This window comes from Ooceraea biroi, chromosome 2, assembly GCF_003672135.1.
Source record: "Ooceraea biroi isolate clonal line C1 chromosome 2, Obir_v5.4, whole genome shotgun sequence".
NCBI classification, from domain to species: Eukaryota; Metazoa; Arthropoda; class Insecta; order Hymenoptera; family Formicidae; genus Ooceraea; species Ooceraea biroi.
This window is the reverse complement of record NC_039507.1, coordinates 6,580,364-6,601,852: the sequence shown is the minus strand read 5'-3', so window position 1 is coordinate 6,601,852 and position 21,489 is coordinate 6,580,364. Positions and strand designations below refer to the sequence as shown.

The 21,489-nt window shown below is 33.4% G+C and overlaps 6 protein-coding genes across 14 annotated transcripts; 3 read left to right on the top strand and 3 right to left on the bottom strand.

Annotated features, from left to right (window-relative positions):
* Nucleotides 1-225: 225 nt before the first annotated feature.
* On the bottom strand, nt 226-1,341 carry LOC105285335 (cytochrome c oxidase assembly factor 4 homolog, mitochondrial). Of its 2 annotated transcripts, XM_011349479.2 has the most exons (3): nt 1,206-1,341; nt 984-1,101; nt 610-800 (listed from the first exon to the last, which is right to left on the bottom strand). In XM_011349479.2, exons 2-3 carry the CDS (start codon nt 1,083-1,085, stop codon nt 696-698), a joined length of 207 nt encoding a protein of 68 aa, XP_011347781.1. In that variant the 5' UTR covers nt 1,086-1,101; nt 1,206-1,341; the 3' UTR covers nt 610-695. The 2 variants fall into 2 exon arrangements, with proteins under 2 accessions (XP_026823584.1, XP_011347781.1); XM_026967783.1 differs by lacking the exon at nt 1,206-1,341 and having other exon boundaries at nt 226-800.
* A 316-nt stretch (nt 1,342-1,657) lies between these two features.
* On the top strand, nt 1,658-4,020 carry LOC105285334. 3 transcript variants are annotated; one of them, XM_011349477.2, is made up of 4 exons: nt 1,658-1,794; nt 2,283-2,496; nt 3,070-3,218; nt 3,291-4,020. In XM_011349477.2, the coding sequence occupies exons 1-4, from the start codon at nt 1,788-1,790 to the stop codon at nt 3,413-3,415; spliced, it is 495 nt and encodes a 164-aa protein (XP_011347779.2). In that variant the 5' UTR covers nt 1,658-1,787; the 3' UTR covers nt 3,416-4,020. The 3 variants fall into 3 exon arrangements, with proteins under 3 accessions (XP_011347779.2, XP_011347778.2, XP_011347780.2); XM_011349476.2 differs by having other exon boundaries at nt 3,288-4,020; XM_011349478.2 differs by having other exon boundaries at nt 1,707-1,794; nt 2,325-2,496; nt 3,288-4,020.
* Nucleotides 3,804-4,532, bottom strand: LOC105285333. Its single transcript, XM_011349475.3, has 2 exons — nt 4,095-4,532; nt 3,804-3,971 (listed from the first exon to the last, which is right to left on the bottom strand). The coding sequence occupies exons 1-2, from the start codon at nt 4,530-4,532 to the stop codon at nt 3,837-3,839; spliced, it is 573 nt and encodes a 190-aa protein (XP_011347777.1). The 3' UTR covers nt 3,804-3,836.
* A 3,093-nt stretch (nt 4,533-7,625) lies between these two features.
* On the top strand, nt 7,626-11,978 carry LOC105285337 (ras-related protein Ral-a). 6 transcript variants are annotated; one of them, XM_020033605.2, is made up of 5 exons: nt 7,626-7,767; nt 9,244-9,353; nt 9,594-9,802; nt 9,943-10,117; nt 10,725-10,841. In XM_020033605.2, the coding sequence occupies exons 2-5, from the start codon at nt 9,249-9,251 to the stop codon at nt 10,839-10,841; spliced, it is 606 nt and encodes a 201-aa protein (XP_019889164.1). In that variant the 5' UTR covers nt 7,626-7,767; nt 9,244-9,248. The 6 variants fall into 6 exon arrangements, with proteins under 6 accessions (XP_019889164.1, XP_019889168.1, XP_019889167.1 ...); XM_020033609.2 differs by having other exon boundaries at nt 7,647-7,767; nt 9,234-9,353; XM_020033608.2 differs by lacking the exon at nt 7,626-7,767 and adding an exon at nt 7,783-8,079.
* A 913-nt stretch (nt 11,979-12,891) lies between these two features.
* Nucleotides 12,892-18,579, bottom strand: LOC105285340 (LETM1 domain-containing protein LETM2, mitochondrial). Its single transcript, XM_011349487.3, has 7 exons — nt 18,522-18,579; nt 17,530-17,981; nt 17,288-17,458; nt 16,805-17,119; nt 16,249-16,722; nt 15,731-16,171; nt 12,892-15,576 (listed from the first exon to the last, which is right to left on the bottom strand). Exons 1-7 carry the CDS (start codon nt 18,577-18,579, stop codon nt 15,169-15,171), a joined length of 2,319 nt encoding a protein of 772 aa, XP_011347789.1. The 3' UTR covers nt 12,892-15,168.
* A 563-nt stretch (nt 18,580-19,142) lies between these two features.
* LOC105285341 (alpha-endosulfine) lies at nt 19,143-21,387 on the top strand. The gene is made up of 3 exons (XM_011349488.3): nt 19,143-19,521; nt 20,124-20,243; nt 20,388-21,387. The coding sequence occupies exons 1-3, from the start codon at nt 19,480-19,482 to the stop codon at nt 20,556-20,558; spliced, it is 333 nt and encodes a 110-aa protein (XP_011347790.1). The 5' UTR covers nt 19,143-19,479; the 3' UTR covers nt 20,559-21,387.
* Nucleotides 21,388-21,489: the final 102 nt, after the last annotated feature.

Sequence of the window (21,489 nt, the reverse complement as noted above, 5' to 3'; positions counted from 1 at the left end):
TTTGTTATACATGTACGCACATACATAAGTTATATGAATTAAGAAAAATCTTGGTCACGGTTTAACCGACATCAAAATTGTGATATTTCGTGAACTGATACTTAATGTCGTATAAAAAACTCAATTTTTTCAAATCTTGTAATCCTTAGTATTCTTTAAATAAAATTTTGTGTAACTTCTTTTCCTACACTAAAGTATATAGTTTGATAGTAAAAAAAGAACCAGTATTTCAACAAGCATTTTTTATTAATATAAAACAAATTTACAGTAATCTTAACTTTGACGTGAGACTGTCGATTACTTCATTAGATCCTGGTCCTATGCCAACAGCCGTGATCGTGCCTGGTTTTAATTGGGTTCTACCAGCGTCTTTTATTACTGCAGTGATTAAACCGGCATCTTTTGCCTTATCCACAAGTGTTAACAGCTCTTCTTCGTTTTGTATTCTGAGAACAACCTTGGGTTGTCCGATTTTTAACCAAGATTGAAACATCTGTTCACTCTTCTCACTGTTCAAGGTTTGACGACAGCATTCTAGGGCAGCGTGGGCGCATTGAGCACCTACTTTACCTTTTCCCATAGATATATCCGTTCTGACTACTATCACCATTTTGCAATTCTCTCCGTTCCAAGCAGGACGTAATAAAGATCTGAAGTATCTTCCTATTAACCACATGTTAATATAAAAACGTCTGTTACTGCTTTAACTGTTGGTGCTTTGTACTTTTATTCATACATTCCTTAAACTTCTTCACCTTATCTTGGCATTTTCTCCAGTCTTGATGTTCTGCCATACATTCCTACGGATAATTTAGAAATATGAAATACTGTCGATGTAAGTATAGCTAAAGTATTCAATTAGAGACATCATATATATAATTTTTAACAGCCACTAATTGTAGTCTCAGTTCAAATAACTATCTTTCTAAAAGCGAAATGAAAAAACAAAAGTTAAGTTAGGTGCCGGTCGAAAGCGAACATACCTGAACTTGATAATGGAGATTTATGCAACCGGTTTTCTTGAGCATTCGCTCGACAGGATCTTCGATCTCTTCTTTGGAGTCGGTATCTGACGGTGCTACCATATTATGATACCAACGTCTAGATGAAAAAAATCGAAATTAAATTGCTGAAATCTTCATACTCGCGTTATTAGATTAGATAAATGTTTCTTTTTAATAAAACACGTTTGGAGGTTAGCTCACATGTTATTTCTATCTGCATATCATTCGTGGTTTGAAATGGTTCGTTTAGGTTAGAGAGAAATTCAAGAGGGCTCGTTTGGTGAATTTCCTCTAGAATCTAGAGAGGGTCAAGGGAGAGTGTGGCCGATGTAGGGACTCATCGCTGATTGGCTCCGCCATATTGAAACAACTTCCGCTATTTTCATATATATAGGTATACATTTGTATGGCGCAATGGTTCTCTATGCTATTTGACAGGTAAATATTCGGTTCAATCTATTTAAAATATTAATGAAATATTAGAAAATTGTTTACTAAAAGACAAACAAATAAAAGGTTAACTGTAAAAGTAAACATAACTTTTATGAAATAGTATTTTATATTATTTTGACAGATGAGAAAAGATATAAAGTGAAGCAATTCTACATATTGGAAAGATGCCGGGTTGTGCAATAAGAGGATGCAAAAATTCCTCTAGACAAGGTGTCAAAATGAATGAAAATGAAGACTACCAAGAGATACAATAAAAAGAAAAAAATGGATCACAAGTTGTAAAAAACTAGGTGGAATGGAGAATTGGCTTCCACTTGACACTGCAGCTTCATGCGAAGTATGTTTTTTTCAACTTTAATCAATAGGTCTGTTCGTTCCTTTATGTTACTTGTATTTGATTTTATATTTGATTTTGTTTTTTATAAGAGTGCATATATTTTATAAATTATAATCTGTTTCAGATTACCTTGTGTTATTTGTATTTGTTGGAAAATATATGTAGCATATTTTCAATTAAATTTCTAAAATAAATAATAAATTGCAAAATATATAATCTTTTCATCACTACATATTCCTTCCAAATAGTAAAAGCATCATTATAGAATCTGTAGTATTGACACATTGTCTATATTTAAAGAGATACGTGACGTGGAACATGATCCAGTTTTCAAAAACGCGATATGATGACGCTGAAAGATGTGATATCTTCAAATATACACCTTACTTATAAATAGTCGCGATGATATATCAACTGCGAGTTTGAATTAATGACTTTCGAAGTATATTTCATTGATGAAATCATTAAACTTTGAGTTTCGACTTCAGTATTGGACCAGTACATAATACTACTACTACTACTACTGGCAGTGAATAACGGAACGCAGCCCGAGTCGGCCCTTTCTCTCGCGAACCGTCGAAGCGAGCACACGTGCCGAACGATTAGAGCGGTGAATCCACGTGGCGAAGAATTCCACACCACGAACGGATTTGTGCACAAATCGACTAAGTTTTCTGAAAGTCATAGGAAAAGAATCACTGGGTAAGTAGAATCTTATTTGAGTTGAATTTTTATCTTTGAATTACAAGTACGTATTGCCAGCTAGTAGATGCTTTAATATTGTTTGAACAAATAATTGGTTATTTTGTTTCTTTCTCATGACTTTGTGATATTACATACATATTTATATTTCTCTTGCTATTTCTCAACTAATATATTTTGCATGTGTTAACTATGTGAATGTGCATGATTCAGTTTTCAAAAACGCGATTGTATAAATGTTTGTTATGACTATAGAATGTTTACTTCGATGCAAAACTATAAAATCGCTTTTTTTATTTTGACTATTACCAATTTTGTACACCTATGTTATTTTTATTGTTAGTATATTAGTTGATGTCTTCCTCTATAGATTCTATTACGTAGCATATAACAAATTCCGCATAAAGAATTTGAAAGATATTTCAAGTAAAATATATGTCAAGTAAAAGTATATATGGATTTTGGTCCTAATTTCTCCAAATGATAGTCTAAAAGAATAATAATACAGACTTCCAAGTCAAGGCATCGTCCGAGCTAATGACATTGACGACATACGTGTGTTTATGTTTACAGACATTCCTATATTTCGCAAGGAAACAAGTTCCGATTACACGTTAGACAAGCGAAACGCGAGGACTGGAGGAAAATCAAATCTGATCATTGTATTCTATTGGCCATAACATTTGCCATGCGAAAAGGAAATTTATCGACTTCTGCTTGTGGTAATATATAACAATTACGTATCTACTACATTCACTACCCTCTCTACAAACTTTACTTTTTCTGCCTAGAAGAGAGGGACAGAGGGTCTCTATTCCGCCGTCTGGTCGTATCAACCCGTATGGGGATCGGGTGCCATACAAAAAAGAAGAAGAAGAAGTCTATTCCGCCGAAATTACCAGCGCTATCTTACGTCTGAGTGATACTTTAGCTTATATATATCCCGTACTATCCGTCATAATTTCAAATCAAGCAAGTAGTTCGGCAGTGAATCATTCGCGATAACATATCAGGTTCAGCAATAATCACGTACGAACAACGTGCGAATATAAAACTTTGTGCTAAATTAGCTGTGACGCCGGACGATACATGTATATTGATACAGCAAGCTTTCAAAATTGCATTTGGGCCACAAACAACAGCGACTAAAACGATTAAAAATTGGTGTGCGACTTTTAAACAAGATCAAGAAAACATATATACTAGCATCGATGGTTACCGTATTTTTAAAGACAAAGTCGTCGAATTCCATAACTTTCGTACATGCAATACATCATTTGCATGGTTTACTACTAAACTATCCCTAAATAATACTCAGCTTGAATACATTTTATCCGAAATTAATAAAATTGAAATGTATGGCCATGTCGTGCCACGCTAGCTAACCAGAGAAGAAAACCAGGCACGCTACGATTATTGCCGCACATTATTAACAAGTGCGGGATAAATCCCGGATTCCTGGATAGACTTGTCGTTGGATGCAAGTTATGGGTATTCAAATCCGAGATGACTTCATCCACACCAGGGACATCGAGACAAGCTGCTGTGTTTTTGGGAAAACGCAGCAACTTGCTCCTCCTGCCTGGATGTCCCTGGTGTGGATGAAGTCGTCTCACATCGATGATGTCATATGATCGATCTAGTAATAAATAAAAACGTGGTGTTTGTTTGGGCTTTTCACCTTCATAATCTGGCCTAGATTCAATGATAGAATTCCACACAATCGACAGGCGTTCAGGCGATGTCCCTGCATCTTCTTCTTTTGCCGTTGTAGTATGGCATTCACGGTACATGAGGCCTGTCGAATCATAGAAGCAACACGCAGTTTGAAGCACAGCAACTTGCTCGTCCTGTCTCGATGTCCCTGGTGTCGATGAAGTCATCTCGGGTGTGGATATCGATAATTCGCATCCAATAATAAGTCTATCCAGGAAACTCGGATCTATCTCGCACTTGTTAATAATGTGCGTGCAATAATCATATCGTGTCCGCTTTTCTTTTCTAGTTAGCTCGCATGGCAGGACATAGCCATACATTTCAGTTCAGATTTTATCTTCAATAATGTAAAAAATTTTTACATTATTAATAATGTAAAAATTTTTTACATTATTGAAGATAAAATCGACGAAGTCCGTAAATCTTATGCTTGCAATATGCCAATTGCATTGTTTGCTGCTAAATTTTCACTAAACAACTTTGAACTCACATACATGTTGCGCGAAGTTAATAAAACTGAAATGTATGGCTATGTCCTGCCATGCAAGCTAACTAGAAAAGAAAAGCGGACACGATACGATTATTGCACGCACATTATTAACAAGTGCGAGATAGATCCGAGTTTCCTGGATAGACTTATTATTGGATGCGAATTATCGATATCCACACCCGAGATGACTTCATCGACACCAGGGACATCGAGACAGGACGAGCAAGTTGCTGTGCTTCAAACTGCGTGTTGCTTCTATGATTCGACAGGCCTCATGTACCGTGAATGCCATACTACAACGGCAAAAGAAGAAGATGCAGGAACATCGCCTGAACGCCTGTCGAGTGTGTGGAATTCTGTAATTGAATCTAGGCCAGATTATGGAGGTGAGGTGCCAAAACAAATACCACGTTTTTATTTATTACTAGATCGATCATATGACACCATCGATGTACGCAAATTTTGGGCTGAGAAACAAGTGCGTGATTTATCTCTGCCATCTTTTTCACCGGATTTATCACCGTGCGACTATTTTCTCTTCAACAAGATTCGGTTAAAGTTTCGGCCACAAAAAGTTCTTTCTGATACTTTAGCAAATGCCATTTCTCGTATCATAGACGAAATAGATAACGACCTTACAAAAGATTCTATACATTCTATGCCGCGACGTGCACGGAAGTGTAAGACACTAAACGGTGATTATACCGGCGATGATATTGATGATTAGCAATATAAACAATTGCGTGCTTTTGTATAAAAAAATCAAGTTTTTTCGATATGTTACATTAAATTATATAATTTAATTAAATTCGGTATGTCGTATAATTTGTATTTATTGTCAACTAATATCTGCTATAATATTGTGTCCTTTTAATAATACGATTGCTTTGAATTTTATACAAAAATGTTTATTTATAATGGGCTAATATCAGCTTGCGCTATTTAACATGTGTTATATATTTATTTTTCAAACTAGTTTTGATTTTGGGATAGAGATACGTGCGTTATAAATAGTAATTGAGGTCGAACTTAAAATTTAATTACGAAATACATGTGTTTTAAGAATAAGGCAAAGCTATATATTTATATAAATTATTTAGGAAAAGTTCTCTAAAATATATTTTATAACAAATAAGTTTGTGCCAAATAGTTTTGATCTAATGTATAAATGTATGTATGTGTTATAATACGTGTGTTACACGAGATACATTAGGCTAGGACAAATGATCGGCTATTGTATTGGAGAGAGACTTATTATTGTTTCGGAGAGAGGCAGTCGAAAATAACAAAGGATAGGGAAGCTTTCGGGAGCACTGAGAGGCAGAGTAAAACGAACGCGAATCCGCACATGTAAAAAGCGTACGTGATTGTAGATACGTTAATTGTACCCCAGTCTACCCGTTCGAAATATACATATTTATACTTATATTTTATTTTTTACTACCCTATAATTGTGAATGACTTTCTGAAGAGAGCGAATATTATGTCCCATAATGTACGTTCGCCATCATTTTGCCACTATCATTTTGTTAAAATAACGAGAGTAATTACAATGATATATATCATATGAATATCTGTCATTCCAGTCCAGCGAAGTGTGTCGTTGGCACTTCTGGTTAGTAAACATTGTAACGTCGAATAATTTCAATATTTCTAAAGACAATTCCAATGTCGATCACGATAAATGTGTTTACCTTTAAATTACTTCCACAACTTGCGAACAGCGTGTGTTTCTTATCCGTTTTCTACATCCGTACATTTTAACTATTCACGCAGCGGCAACATTAATTCCAGATTTATATCATTAATATCATATTATTCATATTGTGATGAGAAAGTTATGGAAAAGGTAGCTTAGAAAAAGTTTTATATTAATTTTTGCTAATTAATCCTTTTCTCATGTTTTAAAGTTTACAATACGCAAGAAGTTACGCGGTTTTAGATTGCACTACGAACCACTTTCTTTCAGGATATAATCAATGATTGATCTGTGCATAAAAGGATAGATTAATTAATAATCTGCTAGGTCGTTTTTGTAAAGAACAAATCCGGACACACTGTCTTCCAACATCATTAACCATGTAAAAGTTACATATAAAAGGGATCGCACCTTACCATGCATGTCACCTTGCTACATTCCTTACATAAAAAAATCTCAATACTTTCAGCAGATTTAAATAATAAGTCCAATTTTCAAAGATGTGTAATCGTACATACACACACATTTTACACACGCATATCGTGCGTTACTTACGCACACATGTAAGTCTCACTTTCTCTCCATAAATTTATTTATGAGGTAAATTCGTGTGAATAGGATCATAATATATATACATAGCGCAATTCACATAATTTTGCGTACCACAAAATGGAGTGCGCATGAGCGAAGTCAACTACTATACTAGTATCGCTATCTGAACTTTTCTCTCACTCACTCCTTTCTGTTTCTCACTCTTTTGCTCTTTTCAGTCTATTACTGCATCTAAAATTGTAATAAAAATTGCATAAAAAGAAGAATTAATAATATAATATGCACAAGATAAATAAGAAATATAAAGAAAATTGGGAATACATAAAATAATACTTGACATAGTATAAATTAATAATACTTAATGTCGCATAAAAAAAGTAGCAGACATTTATTAATTTTTTCATTTATTTATTTTTATAAATTCACATAGATGCAATATATATTACGTTTAAAATTAATAGTTAAAAATTAAAATTAGTTAATGTATATTTTATTATTATTAAAAAAACTTGACAATATTTTCATTGTAGTAAATACTTTTATATACATATATGTGTGTTGTATTTTTTAATAATTCAAAGTAATGTATATTTTACTATACTGTGATCCTCAACACCCACGCGCAAGCGTTTCAGTGGAAGTACGGAACATCGTGTAATCATAATTTCTTACAAAGATGTGATGAATCAGCGATCGTGGCGCCGCCACGTTCGCCTGCCGGAACTGCCGGTTGCGTGAAAGTAAACCAACGCGTGTGAGGCTACGAGAGTCCACGGGGCAAGTCCGAGGCGTCTCGCTCGCACAATTAGCAGAGGTATTTACCCCGGAGGAGGCGGTGTCTTGGTTCGTCGCGTATCCGAGCGGCTCGGCGGCACGTCGGCGCGAGACATCTGACAGTTCCAGTAATCGCGAGAGGCAATTAACGGCCGCCTTTCGTGGAATATACGCCGTCGTCCGGAGCGCGCGCGGCACCGCCTTTTTCGTTACTCATGTTACACTTCGCGACAGCTTCTAATTTGTCTTGCTCCGACCGGTACCGCTCGATAATCCCGCGCAGCGGCCTGTTCCGTACGCGATTCCTTACGTATCGCGTCGCATTATTATTAATAACATTTACTTGCATCGCGTAAGTGAGACGTCAAAAAAAAGGAGGAAGTGAATTGCGAGACACGATTGCGAACCGACGAAATGTGCCTTTACGTACCTTTTGTTTTCTTTCTTACGGGTCTTTTATGCTGTGTCTAATTCATGTGGGCGAGAGTCGCAGTGAATCTTGAGTCAACGTATTATACTGTATCTGTGGAATATATATGTTTCATTTGAACAGCAAAGTTTGCATCTTTCTTTTTTCTTTTTTTCATAGGACTTGTAACAGGAAAATGTGATATTACTTTATTATTAATTGTAATGTGCTTATATATATATATATATGGAGAATATTGGTTCTTATTCTTTATATGATCTATATTCTATAATTAAGATATTAAACATTAATTATATTATAAAACCTCTTCATTGAATGTGTGTCACCATTTTGATGTCTTGCTGTCCTCACAATGATTTTCTTTTTATTTATTCAGCAATTGTACGCTAAATTAATGTTAAATTCAAGATGTACGCAGTATATAACTGTTATGAGATACACCAGTAATCTAGTTCTCATATAAAGAGATAGTTGTTTACAAAGTTTCCTGATTTTAACGGTAGACTGATATTCTAGATTATCTGCTTTATATGTACAGGATATACCATACTCCATAAAGTATGTGAGATATACTGTGGGAACACAGATAAAACTATGTACTATATACTTGACCCTAGTCTTAGATTTCTCACATTGACAACATAATTCTTACATCCTGAAATTATTAAGTGTGTTGTTCTGCTTTAATTAGGATAATTAACATAAAGAAAATTTTATTTTATAAATATACAAGAGCTATGTCTGTGTTATTCATATATATTATATTATATATGTAGAGATTAATATGGTTTGGTTTTGTTTAATTATTATTTGATAAGGTATAAACAAATATGTACTCTTTGGATTTTACAAAGTGTACACAATGATAATTAGATGAAATATATATAATTTCATGATTTGATAATAATTCCATGTTATACTATGAAAATACACACACTTAAATTATATATACAAGTAAATCTTATTAGAATAACTAATTTATATTTAGAAAGTGTACAATATAAGTGCACATAAAATTCTGTATTGCATACTTTTAAGATATATGGAATTTAATGACTACTTTATCTTAATTGAAGATAATTGCAGCAAACATGTCGAAGAAGCCAGGAGCTACTCAAGCAATGCATAAAGTCATAATGGTTGGAAGTGGAGGTGTTGGAAAATCTGCTCTCACGTTACAGTTTATGTACGACGAGGTAAAAAACATACATTTTTATGACAAATATGGCAAATGATACTTGCTGATTATAAATTCATTTAATTATAAATTTGTGCAATTCCTATTTTTTAAGTAAAATATTCCTGAGTTTGTATTTATCTCTAAATATTATGTTTTAATAACATAAATGCATATATATTTGATCACTTTATTTCATGAAAAATGCTTGCTTCTTTGAATCTTACTTGCAATCTTAATCTTATTATATTAAAACCAGTTTGTTGAAGATTACGAACCTACAAAAGCGGACTCGTATAGAAAAAAAGTTGTATTAGATGGGGAGGAGGTACAAATAGATATCTTGGATACTGCAGGACAAGAGGACTATGCAGCAATACGGGACAATTATTTTCGTAGCGGTGAAGGATTTCTCTGTGTATTCTCGATAACGGAAGACGATAGCTTCCAAGCTACACAAGAATTTAGGTGAGTGGAGTTTAATATAGAATTAGTTATCGTTAGTTTCAAATGCAAGTTTACTGAAAATTTTAGAAAATGGCAATTTTTTTGTTATTCGTCGTCAGATTATCTCAAATAAACAGAAACAACTATTTTCTTTTTCATAGAGAACAAATTCTCAGAGTAAAAAATGATGAGAACATTCCATTTTTATTAGTGGGAAATAAAAGTGATTTACAAGAAAAACGGAAGGTTAGTCTAGCTGAAGCACAAGCAAGATCCCAGCAATGGGGTGTTCCTTATGTGGAAACAAGTGCTAAAACAAAGGACAATGTGGACAAGGTAGGTTACCAGTAAATTGCAACAAAAATTGTAAATTATAAGACAATTAAATACTCACATTACTCATAATATTAGCAAAATAAATGTATTAATTTTTAAATAATTTTTTACACAATTTTTGATGTTATTTTGATTAAAATACAATGTATAAACAGTTTCTTCAAGATCGATTTTGTTCTTTTACTTAGAATCTGTATTAAATACAATATGATATTAGATATTTCACTACACTATTTACTTAGACTTGAATATATCTGCATACATATCCATCCGTAGTTAAATATTATGTAGTTAAATTGTTGAAAATGGTAGATGCATTTTTACATACTTCTTGTTGCTTTTATTTTCACGTCACTTGTCAATGTAAAGCAATGTACACTATATTATTAAATTGCACGAAATATGCATTTAAATAAGCTTAATTCTATGCAATGTATCTACATTTACATGTTATGTTATCACCATGTGTGTGTTGTGTTACTGCTTATGCTCACGATTCTTGATTCCTTTTTTTTAAATAAAAATATAGAAGATGTAATGTTTTTTATTTTATACTGCACATTTTATGCCTTAAAGCTTTGAAACAGCATCCATTGCACATTTGCAGGTATTTTTCGACTTGATGCGTGAAATAAGGTCACGCAAAATTGAAGATAAGTCAGCAAGCAATGGTAGAGGTAAAGACCGTGCCAAGAGGAAGAAAAAGAAGTGCATTATTCTATAGGTTTGCCATTTTTTCTTGCACTATATTCTTTTATTTCTATAATTTTTATAACATATTAGAATTATAGCATTTCCTGTTGGCAGTCTCTCAATTGTTCATGTATTTGTGTAAAATGCATAGAAATAGAAAATATTAATAGTTTAATTAGTCTGTAATGATCTTTTATTTTTTGTAGCTATATTGAGGATATGCAATAAAATGTACAACTGAGTCATTATTATTGCTTAAATCAGTTTTAAGAAACTATGAACAATTCTTTTTAAAACATTTTTATTGCATATCTGTTTTCACTCCGCTTTTAATTCACTAGTATTTGAGATGCCACAAATTTCGCATTTAAAAGTTGTCTATAGAAGTGTTAAAATGTGAGATGATGTACACACATACTTATGAAGCTTATCACAGCTTATGCAAGGCATGCTTGCTTCTCTTTTTTTAATAACATAAAATTACAATGTTTCACATTATGAGAACATCATGTACCTCAGCTATATGTATACACACACATATGTATTTAATATATATATATATAAAATTGAATTTGATTGCGATTAAATGTTAGAACATATTGCTAAAAATACGTGTAAAGTTTTATAAATAATGAGTAATTGTGTTATAACAGTGTGACGAAAGAAATATTAATCACGATAATTTTTATATTTCATTGAAGTATGTATTGTTGTGCCGTTGCAATAATATAAAAGCCTCTTATTAATTTCACAATATATAGAATTAAATTATGATATATTTATATATAATATTATCACAATTATTTATTTTTATAACATTACAGGTATTCTTTGATTTGATGCGAGCAATAGCCGCTCGTAAGGCACAGGAAAACCAGGGAGACGGGAGTGAACGTAAGAAGAAAAGGAACTGCTGCATCTTGCTATAACAAACATAAAACAATGTGTAGCCTGCGTTATGGAAGGTTCAACTCCTATAACTGAAAGCTAGGTGTAAGAGTACTGTATTTATACAAAAAATGAAAGTTTTCTGACACTTTACAGTGAGCTGACATTCTTAAGATATTTGCTGTTCACTGTATTACATACAAAAGGAATATATTCGACTTTAAGACGTGTACAATTTATTCTAATATTTATATATATTATATATATACACACACACACACATCTATCTGGTTTCTTATTCAACATGTTCACGAAGAGGACATTTATATATTATATCTAACATTTTCTATAAAATTAGTATAATAGGTTTCACGTTAACAGCTAACACACTATTCTATCATGCGCGCGCTTTGCTATGTTGTAGAGTTTAATGAATTCGCAAATATATAGGTCTGTTCTTTTCAGCTGCACTGCTGAACTAGTGCAATACGTTAAAGTGAGACAAGTATATTTTTTCTCACTCTAACTTATTGCACCAGTTCAGCAGTGCAGCTGAAAAGAACAGACCTTATAATTTGAGTTGAAAGACGAAAGTGCAAAATGACATTTATAATGGCACAAGATTATAAGAACGCATGCAAGATGACTTGCAAAATTCATTGCTCTTAGAGTGCTGAAACGTGTATAATGTTCATTTTTTTTGAGAGAGAGAAAATCCAAAACATAAAAGATATTCATAATATATTTTATGAATATTATTTGTTTTGTTTTTCTGATATATTCTTTGTGCAGACGATGTAATTATATTCACGTTGAAATAAAATAATTGTATTCTTAGTTGACCTCTATGCATTTCTTATTTGCAACCTCCAGCGAGTTCAGCACTCTTTATTTTGTTCACGAATTATGAAAAATTACATATGATTGGAATAGAATATTCTGATTTATGTCATTAATATTATGTACTAAGATACATAGTCACAACACACTGTAAAGTAACGAAAACTCTTATCATTTGTATTAAGCAATATGTTTGTTTTTATACATATATATAACGTTTCTCGCATAGTTTTAATATATCTATGTTTATATGGTTATTTTACATAGTTATTTTCAACACAATGTTTTATATATTATAATAGAGGTTGATACCTTGAACATAAGGATTCTCTAGTAACACGAGTTTTAATACATTAACTTATTTCTATATTTTTTGTACAATATGTTATTAGATTTTATTACACAATAGAATAATCGCATTCTACATGCAGAAATAAATGTAAATTTTTAACATAAATCCTATATATGAAAATGAAAATTCAGGATAACTTTTGATAAGAGGAAATGTAATTTATAATCTCACATTCTTATATTCTTTTACAAAATTGCAATAGGTTATCTTATCTTGCAATGACATTTAACATTCATTGTTATTCGCACATCTAAAAAATATCAAGCCATAATGTAACAATAAAATAAATTTTTATGTCTAATGGGATAGACTGTAATCAGAGACTGATCATGTAATTAAGTCATATGTCACAAAAAACCTACCTCTATGAGGTGTAGTTATACAAATATATAAAATAAATATATAAAAAAACAAATTTCAATATAATAATATAATTTTGAAAAGTGGATTGGGATTGCTGTTACAGGATAATTTCTAAATTTCGCAAACAAGTGCATATATTATAGATTTATAGATTTTTTATAAAAGAGAAGGGAAATATCTGTATATTTAATTTTGATACTTTTGTACTGTTCAAATTGATTGTGCCTTTTAAGTGTTCGCTGTTAGTGGAACGAGATAAATCAACTTTAAGATTATTTAGAAGAGCTTTATGACAGCATTTAGATTCAAATATCCAGATATATATGTACACAATTATTATTCACACTAGTATAGATCTTTGCAATTTTATGTTTGATCTGCTATTTGTCATAAATTAAAAATCTTTTTATGTAATTTCAATGTGCCCCGATTAATTATTCAACCATCATTTATCCATTCATTCATATCCAAAAATATCGATTTGGCGATTGTTAAAAAAATCAGTTACCACCTGATTAATTTTAAAGCATGTTTTTTTTTAAGATTAATTATTTTTGGAAATATGGAGAAACGATATGGAAAAAAGTAGAATAAATAAGAGATAAGAATAAGAAAAAGGGAGGAAAAGACATAAAATTCTATGAAAATTTCTTATAGGACACTTGATATTTCTGTTTTATTTTTGTTTTGACAGTATCCTATAAAAATTTAAAAAAATAATATGTATTCTTATGTACATTCGGATTTTCATGCGTAGAAGAGAAATAGATCATTGTCTAGATATTTTCGCTAAATTCATATTTCTATAATATATCTTAAATGATCTTCATCCAGTTAATATTATCAAATAACGCAAATGTACAATACAATATTTCCTATTTCCTCACACATATATGTAATGCGTCAATATTGAAATAATATTTTGTCACATAAAAATATCTCTCTAACGAAATCTGCAAATTCAGTATTTTATGTAGTACAAACCACAAAAATAGAATCTGTGTATAATCTATATTTTTACATATTTCCTTTTACTCCTTTTGTACAACAGTAGTACATAAAACATAACATATATAGGGTAGATTATATCTTTGTGTTCTGCAAATTTATGATAAAATAAATTATAAATTACTATTCATTTACATCTTGCTTGACAAAAACTCAGTGTTGAAATCGCGGTGCGCAATTTAATGTTGTTACTCTGAGCTATGACACATCCTCGATGTATTACAAATATACGATGGCATTTCAACAGATGGAATGATTATATCCACTAGGATTACTGAAGTTAAATCATATTATAACCATATTACTGAACATTTTATTTTCAATATTCTCTAATTTATTGTCAATATTACTAGTATCGATATCTCAACTATGGCTTGAAGATTACAATATACAATATTGACAATAAATTTCAGAATAAATCTTCAACGATGTATTTATGTCAGCACACATTATTATCATTACTGGGATGAAATTATAAGAATGATGCTGTTAAATGCATCACAGTCTTCAAAGGAAAATTTTGAACGCGTCTACGCGTATAACAGAACATATGAAATTGAAAGTAACCCAATATTATTCGATTATTCAAACATATGACGCAATATCTGCACATTGAAGTTTCATGTACAAAATATTGATAACGCAACGCATGACGTAACGAATAATTATCGCCGGCTGTATTATTGATAAGATTGCTTTGTGCAAATGAGTAAAATGATTCTCCTTCGCTGTGTAATCATGTGTTCCGTTTGTAGAAAATAACATAGGATATTTTTCTGAAGATGGAAACATGTACTATGCGGATACAGACGAGGATCTATACCAATACTTTATCATGTCAAATTCGCAGTAAAAAGATTGCTTCGACAGTTACATATACATTAATTTATACTTCATTGTGCGCTAATCACAGCTGTTTTGAACCTTCCGCCTTTTTCGTCGTTGGTGGAACACCCGATGTAAGTGGAGGATTCTTCCCTTCGTCGGATTTAGGATTACTTTTGAGAACGGCAGCTGATTTTTGTTTCGCTTCTTCGACGGACGAAGTAGCGTAGGATTTACTGGATTCCGTGGCAGCATCGTCCACCAGCTCTTCCTTCCCATACCCCGGTTCGGTTGTCACCGGTGTAGCGGGGACCGTGGATTTATGCGTAGCCGTTATGTTTTTCTCCTTCTGAGCTGCCTTGGCATCCTTCTCAAGCTTCTGTATTTGTTCATCTACTTCTAATTCTTCCTCCTTGTCCATTAACTCTATTAGTTCATCCACTTGCTCCTTGCTCAATTTAACGTCCTCCTTACCTATTAACTCTACAACCTGTAAGAATTGCATTATGTAATTAATAGACAAATAGAAGATTTTGAAAAAATATGTTATAAGTTTATGTTATAAGTCTGATCACAGTTAAATGAAATAATTTGCACGTTCGCATTATCATGCAGTTAATAGAGCTTGGTAATCTATCCCAGACCTTTAGTACATCTTCTATCTTGATTGCACCATCATGATCGTCATCAATTTTTCCTAAAATTTCTACTATACGTTTTAATCGATGTTCGTCGGGCACATTTTGGATTTGTTTAATAGCCGCAACCAGTTCGTCGATCTTAACTAATTCTTCAACGTCCTTGGTGTCTTTCTTCTCGTCAGGACCCAGTGATTTTAATCTCTCTTTCACCTTTTTCTCGGATTGTTCCAGCTCCAACAGGACAGCATCCATTTTCGAGATCATTTTATTGACTTTATTAAACAATCTCTTTGAACCCTTCGATATCTTTAGATTTTCTATGTCTGCTTGACCTTTCGCCTCTGCCTTGATCTGATATAACTCCTTAATGTCTTCCTGATACTCTGCCATCTCTTCTTTAAGTTCTTTGATTTCCTCTTTCTCCACAACCATCTTTTTATTGTCCTAGAAACGAGAGCAACATCGTAAATCTTGCAATTATCGAAAAGTCGTCCATTGTAAGCGTTAGTTTATGTACTAACCTTGCCGATGGAATCCAGAGCTTGTTCTAAAACTTTGACGTCTGTAGCAGTAATTTCATCCTCTTTCGTATCAGGTTCCGAGATAATTGGCTGTGGCTTGATATCTTTCTGCTCCTTCCTTTCTTCCTCGATCTTGCGTTCCTCCATCTTTATAATCTCAATATTTGTCCTGTGGTCCACTTTACCTTCTTTTTCTCCAATAGCACCCTTCGTACGAGCCACGACCGCATCAGGTAAAGCCGAGATAGTCGCTTTCAGTTTGTCGGACATGGGTGTGGCTTCTGGTATCATGAGCGCTCGTGACAGCAACAGTAAGGAAGGTGGAACTTTTTTGTTCAAGCTCAAGTCCAGCCATTGTGATACCTGCTCCCTTAATCTGTTCTCTGGCAATCCATAAGCGCGCATACCACGTGCTCGGCATGCTTGTTGCAGTTCAGCACGAGTCAAAGTGTCGATACCTTCCTTCTCGATTAACTGTCGAAAAAGAAGAATGAATTTAAAACATCTTAGCTAATAGAAGATCCAAGAGAACTTCGAGAAAATGAGGTGTATGCACTTTGTCGTCTGCGGTGAGACTTCTCAGTCTCATCCTGAGTAGAAATCGCAAGAAATTGGTGGTGCCGAGTGCTTGCACATCTAATACGCGACACAAAGCTATCAATTGCGGCCGCGAAAGAGAGTCCAGTGTTATTTCGTCCTCGAAAAGCTTGCTGAATTTCATGATCTCTTCGTTAGTTGCGACAGCGCCGGTCGATCGTATTTTGTAGAAGAATTCCACAAATTCCTTAGCCTTTTCGGACCTGTGATCTGAGGATTGCACCGCCATTTCGTCCAACGTTTTCTGCAGAAACTTTGCCATTTCTATTTTAACCTGTTCACAAAAGAAATTAATTTATTAAAATATGCTACTTGATCATTATCAAAATATTCTTAACAGAACTTTATATGAAACTTATGAATCTTGTACATATGTATACACATGTACATATATTCAATTTTACTGCCTTAATTAGTAAATAGAGAAAAATTATTAGAGTACCTTTAGAGCTTGCTTGAGTTTATCCTCCTTTTCAGTTGCCGTTTGGAAAGTAGAAGGCAACATGCCAGGGAACAATTTAATTGCAACAGGTAATAAGAATTCCATAAACGGGACGATAATAAACACAGAGAAAGGGATCAATCTGAACATATCTCCAGTGGTTTTTATCAACTGTCAAAATAAAAAGTTGATTAGTAAGCCTTAAGCATCAGACTTATCGACAACTATAGTGTTCAACATACCAAACGGTGTTCTCTTCTACTAAGTTCCTTCCCATGTAAAATTCTCCATATTAACTTTGCTGACACTTTCATGTCAAGGCCTAACAGTCGGAATCCATGATAATAGTGCAATATTTCCCCTTTAACTCTCTGCCATATCGAGAGTTTGGCAACAGCTTTCTTTGGCTGTTCAGTTTTAACGAGACTCTCTGACATTTTATCTTTGAGTTCTTTCTCTTCCTTGATGGTCTTTACCGTCTCCTCGATCTTAGACGATGGTTCCTGGCCCCTCCAACTTGGCGTTACGTAAAGTGTTCGTATTTGTGGGTACGTCATGTTGTTAACGTACGTTGCTGGTACTATGTACATGGGATGCAATAGTAAGCTCCTTGAATCTCTCAAATCTGTATAAACTAACGCTATCCCGCCTGTCATACAATTGGTGTTGTGCCATAATTTCGATGAGGAGTATCCTGAAATAGTCGGACACTTTTTTTATTTGACAATTATGACGTATTATGAGACTCAAGAATATATCATTCGATCTAAACTGGATATCACTTGTAATAACTAGTATGAATTTGCTTTCATTATTGACCAGATAATTAGCAAGGTAATTAAGGAAATTATTAGATGTTTAACAATGATAAAAATTTGCAAATTGTAAAATGGCAATAACAATAATTATACATGTGAGTGTATATCGAGAAAATATACTTTTCGATTAAATATAGATTTATATGACGAAAAGCTTGGAGCATGTGGCGTGATATAACCTGTGCCCCTTTTTTTACGTGATACCGATCGATCTACAGTATGACAACAATGACAAAATTTGAAGAAACATTAACGTTCTAAACAAGGTCATTAATTTCGTGACAGATCTTATATACGCTTATCATTATGCAGATATGATAAAGGCACTTAGCTATACGATGTACGAAGCATTACAAGTTATTACAAAATCATGCTATTCTATAATAGGACGTGAAGTAATGCACGATGACACGCACGTCGAATCACTCCACCGTAGCCGGTCATCATCGTTTTCGTATGGATCAAGGCGTTCATGGTGTACTATTCTCCCCCGTGGATATTCGAACCTCTTGGAATTGTCGTACTACTATTTCCCTGCAAAAGACGAATCACGGCCATCACATTCCAGTACCTACTTTGAATGCAGCAGCTAGAGTCAAAGACCAGCTGGCTGGATACCATTGCGTATTGCGAGATGAGAAACTCTATTGTGCTCTTCCCGGATGTGTGTATGTGCTGCCATTTATTGTTAGTTCTATTTTTTCCCCCAATTACACTTTCTCCTCCTTTCTTCCTCACATCTTATTTTTAAAATAAAGTGAACATTTCCAGAAGAAAAGTTCTGATTAGACTGATTAGACAATTTTTTGACAGTTTCTTGACAGTCAATGTAATTTTTATCAATTTCAGAATTCTCTAGGGAAATTATACAAACGTCGAAGCAGCCGAGCATCATTCCATCTCTGTTCAATGTTTAGTGAGCAACAAAGACGGTGTGGCGCTCACTTCGCGCGTTCGCCAAATGAAACTTATTCCAATTGAGGTTACATGTTTTCATGCAAATTGGCCTGTTCGCGGTAATGAAAACTTGCCGTGCGTCGTCAGTAACGGCCACCTGGGGACGCGTGACCCTGCGTGTGACGCCGTCGCTGTTTTCGATTGCGAGTGTACGGAGACGTTTCCATTGACAGTCGCTTCTTCTCGGTGTGTGTGGTCAGTTTTCGCGGTCTCGGCGCTCGGGAAACAGGGGTAGAGAAACATCTCGAGTGAAGCATCCGCGAGAGAAAGCGACACTGGCATCATCGCCGTTATTGCGCTGCTCACTTAGCTTATGTACGTTAATATCGGGATTAGTACGGGGAAGGTAACTGAAGGTAACTGGTAGCGCATCCGAGGAAAACGTTTACTGGCGCGAGTTTCCCGAGACTTGCAACAATGAGTGACGATCAGTCAAACGAGCAAAGTCCCACTACGGAGGTAAGATTTAAATAAATTAGTAAACGACGATTCTGTAAAGTTGGTTGAGATAATCCAGACGAAAGAGGCAAAAAAGAAAAGGATGAAATTCATCAACGTGACAACGCAATGTAAAATCATAAAGTGAGCATTTAGCTGATAATTGTTGGAGAATTGTCAGAAATAAATGAAGTTTTATTATACCATTATGTAGAAAATTGTTTTATTCATAGAGTAACTATTACATTGGATTACACTGTGAAGTTGTTAAAAAATATTTTGGAATATTTGTATATCTTGTACTACGTTACGTATGAAGGTTTAGATGGTTTTTATTTGCGAACAGATAGATATTCCTTTATAAGCTATTTATCATATTTCTTAATTAACTTTTATGTATCAAAATCTAAATATTTATATAAATATTAAAATGATATAATATAGCAAAAAGGAGGCCATAAAAGTACAAATATTATATATGCAATATAGAAAGAGACATTATTTGGAAGAAAAGTATAAAAGAAATTTAATAGAAACAGATTTTTTAATTTTTTTAAACTTTGGTGCAAAATTGGCTGTACATTATATATGCATAAATGGATCATTGTCAAATTCTATTATAGTTGTCATCAAGTGATATAGAAAAGTTAGAAGAAGCAAAGCTGAAAGCAAAGTTTCCAAATGCAACCGGTCGGCCATTCGGTGGTCATTCTGCATTCCTGCAGAAAAGATTAGCTAAAGGGGTAAGTATCGACTTATCATTTTTTTTATAGAACCTTTTTGGTATTAATGAATCTTAAAAGATACGTATATCTTTTTGGAACTTGCAATTTTATTGAAATAGTAGTTCTGATGTTACCAAAATGATGCGTTTCTCATATTTTCAGCAAAAGTATTTTGATTCTGGTGATTACCAAATGGCAAAGCAAAAGTCAACAGCCAAGCCAAAACCAGCTGGTGTTCTGCCAACAGGAGATGCTATACCAACACCAGAGACAGTACCGCAACGAAAAACGTCCATTATCCAACAAAAATTTAATACATCAACGTCCTCATAAGATGTGTTTCACTTTTTTTTTAATTACACTTACGCTAAATTTAGTCTTATGTTTAGATGCCAGAATACTATGGTACAGTTATACACACAATTGGCGATTTGAGTTTTACGTTTGAAAATTCTTCTAAGGATCTTCCCTAGGAAAGTTAGACCAGTACCATAAAATCCTTATGTCTTTAGTAACCAACTATTTTTTTAGCTGCTTATTTTCAAAAGAGCATCTGTAATATTATTAAGAACAGTGTTCTGTACATACGTGCCACAGTGGTATATAAGTTTTGTAATATACGTGAGTGGATAAGTCATTATCTGAAAATTGGTGATTTTTACATATCATTACAACACATTCTTGTTTATTGTCCAACACCATTCGCATATTCTCTGATTTCGGGTGCTAATTCTACTTGATTGATTTTTGCTGAAAAAAGTTAAAAAGAATCGCACGTCTATTTAGATTTTATTGTCAACCAGCAACAGATATGCATCTAAGATGCGCACGTGTGTAAAAATTTATATTGAAAATATGAGAAAGTAAACGAATAAGTAAGTAGTAATAAATATTTAACAATAAGCTCTCTCTTGTCTCGGTGATACGTAATCGTCATGATAATTTAAACGTATTCCACTTGTGCACGATAAGATTGAGAGTAAGAAGATATACAGAGATCTGCATTTCCAAAGCTGCTGTGATGCGCTTAGTAAGACTATTTTCTTATTAAAAACAGAAAAAAAATCGTATTTACTATGGGAGTCTGTAGTACGAACAGAATAATTTTAAGTGTAACTACAGTTTTGCTTATTGTAAGCTGAATTTAGTAATATATTGTAACTAAAATTTTTTCTGCGTTATTTATTCTTGCCTTCCCAAAATATTACAATTAGAAATTATGTATAATGTACACATATACATTCTCCACCCATTTTATCTCTTT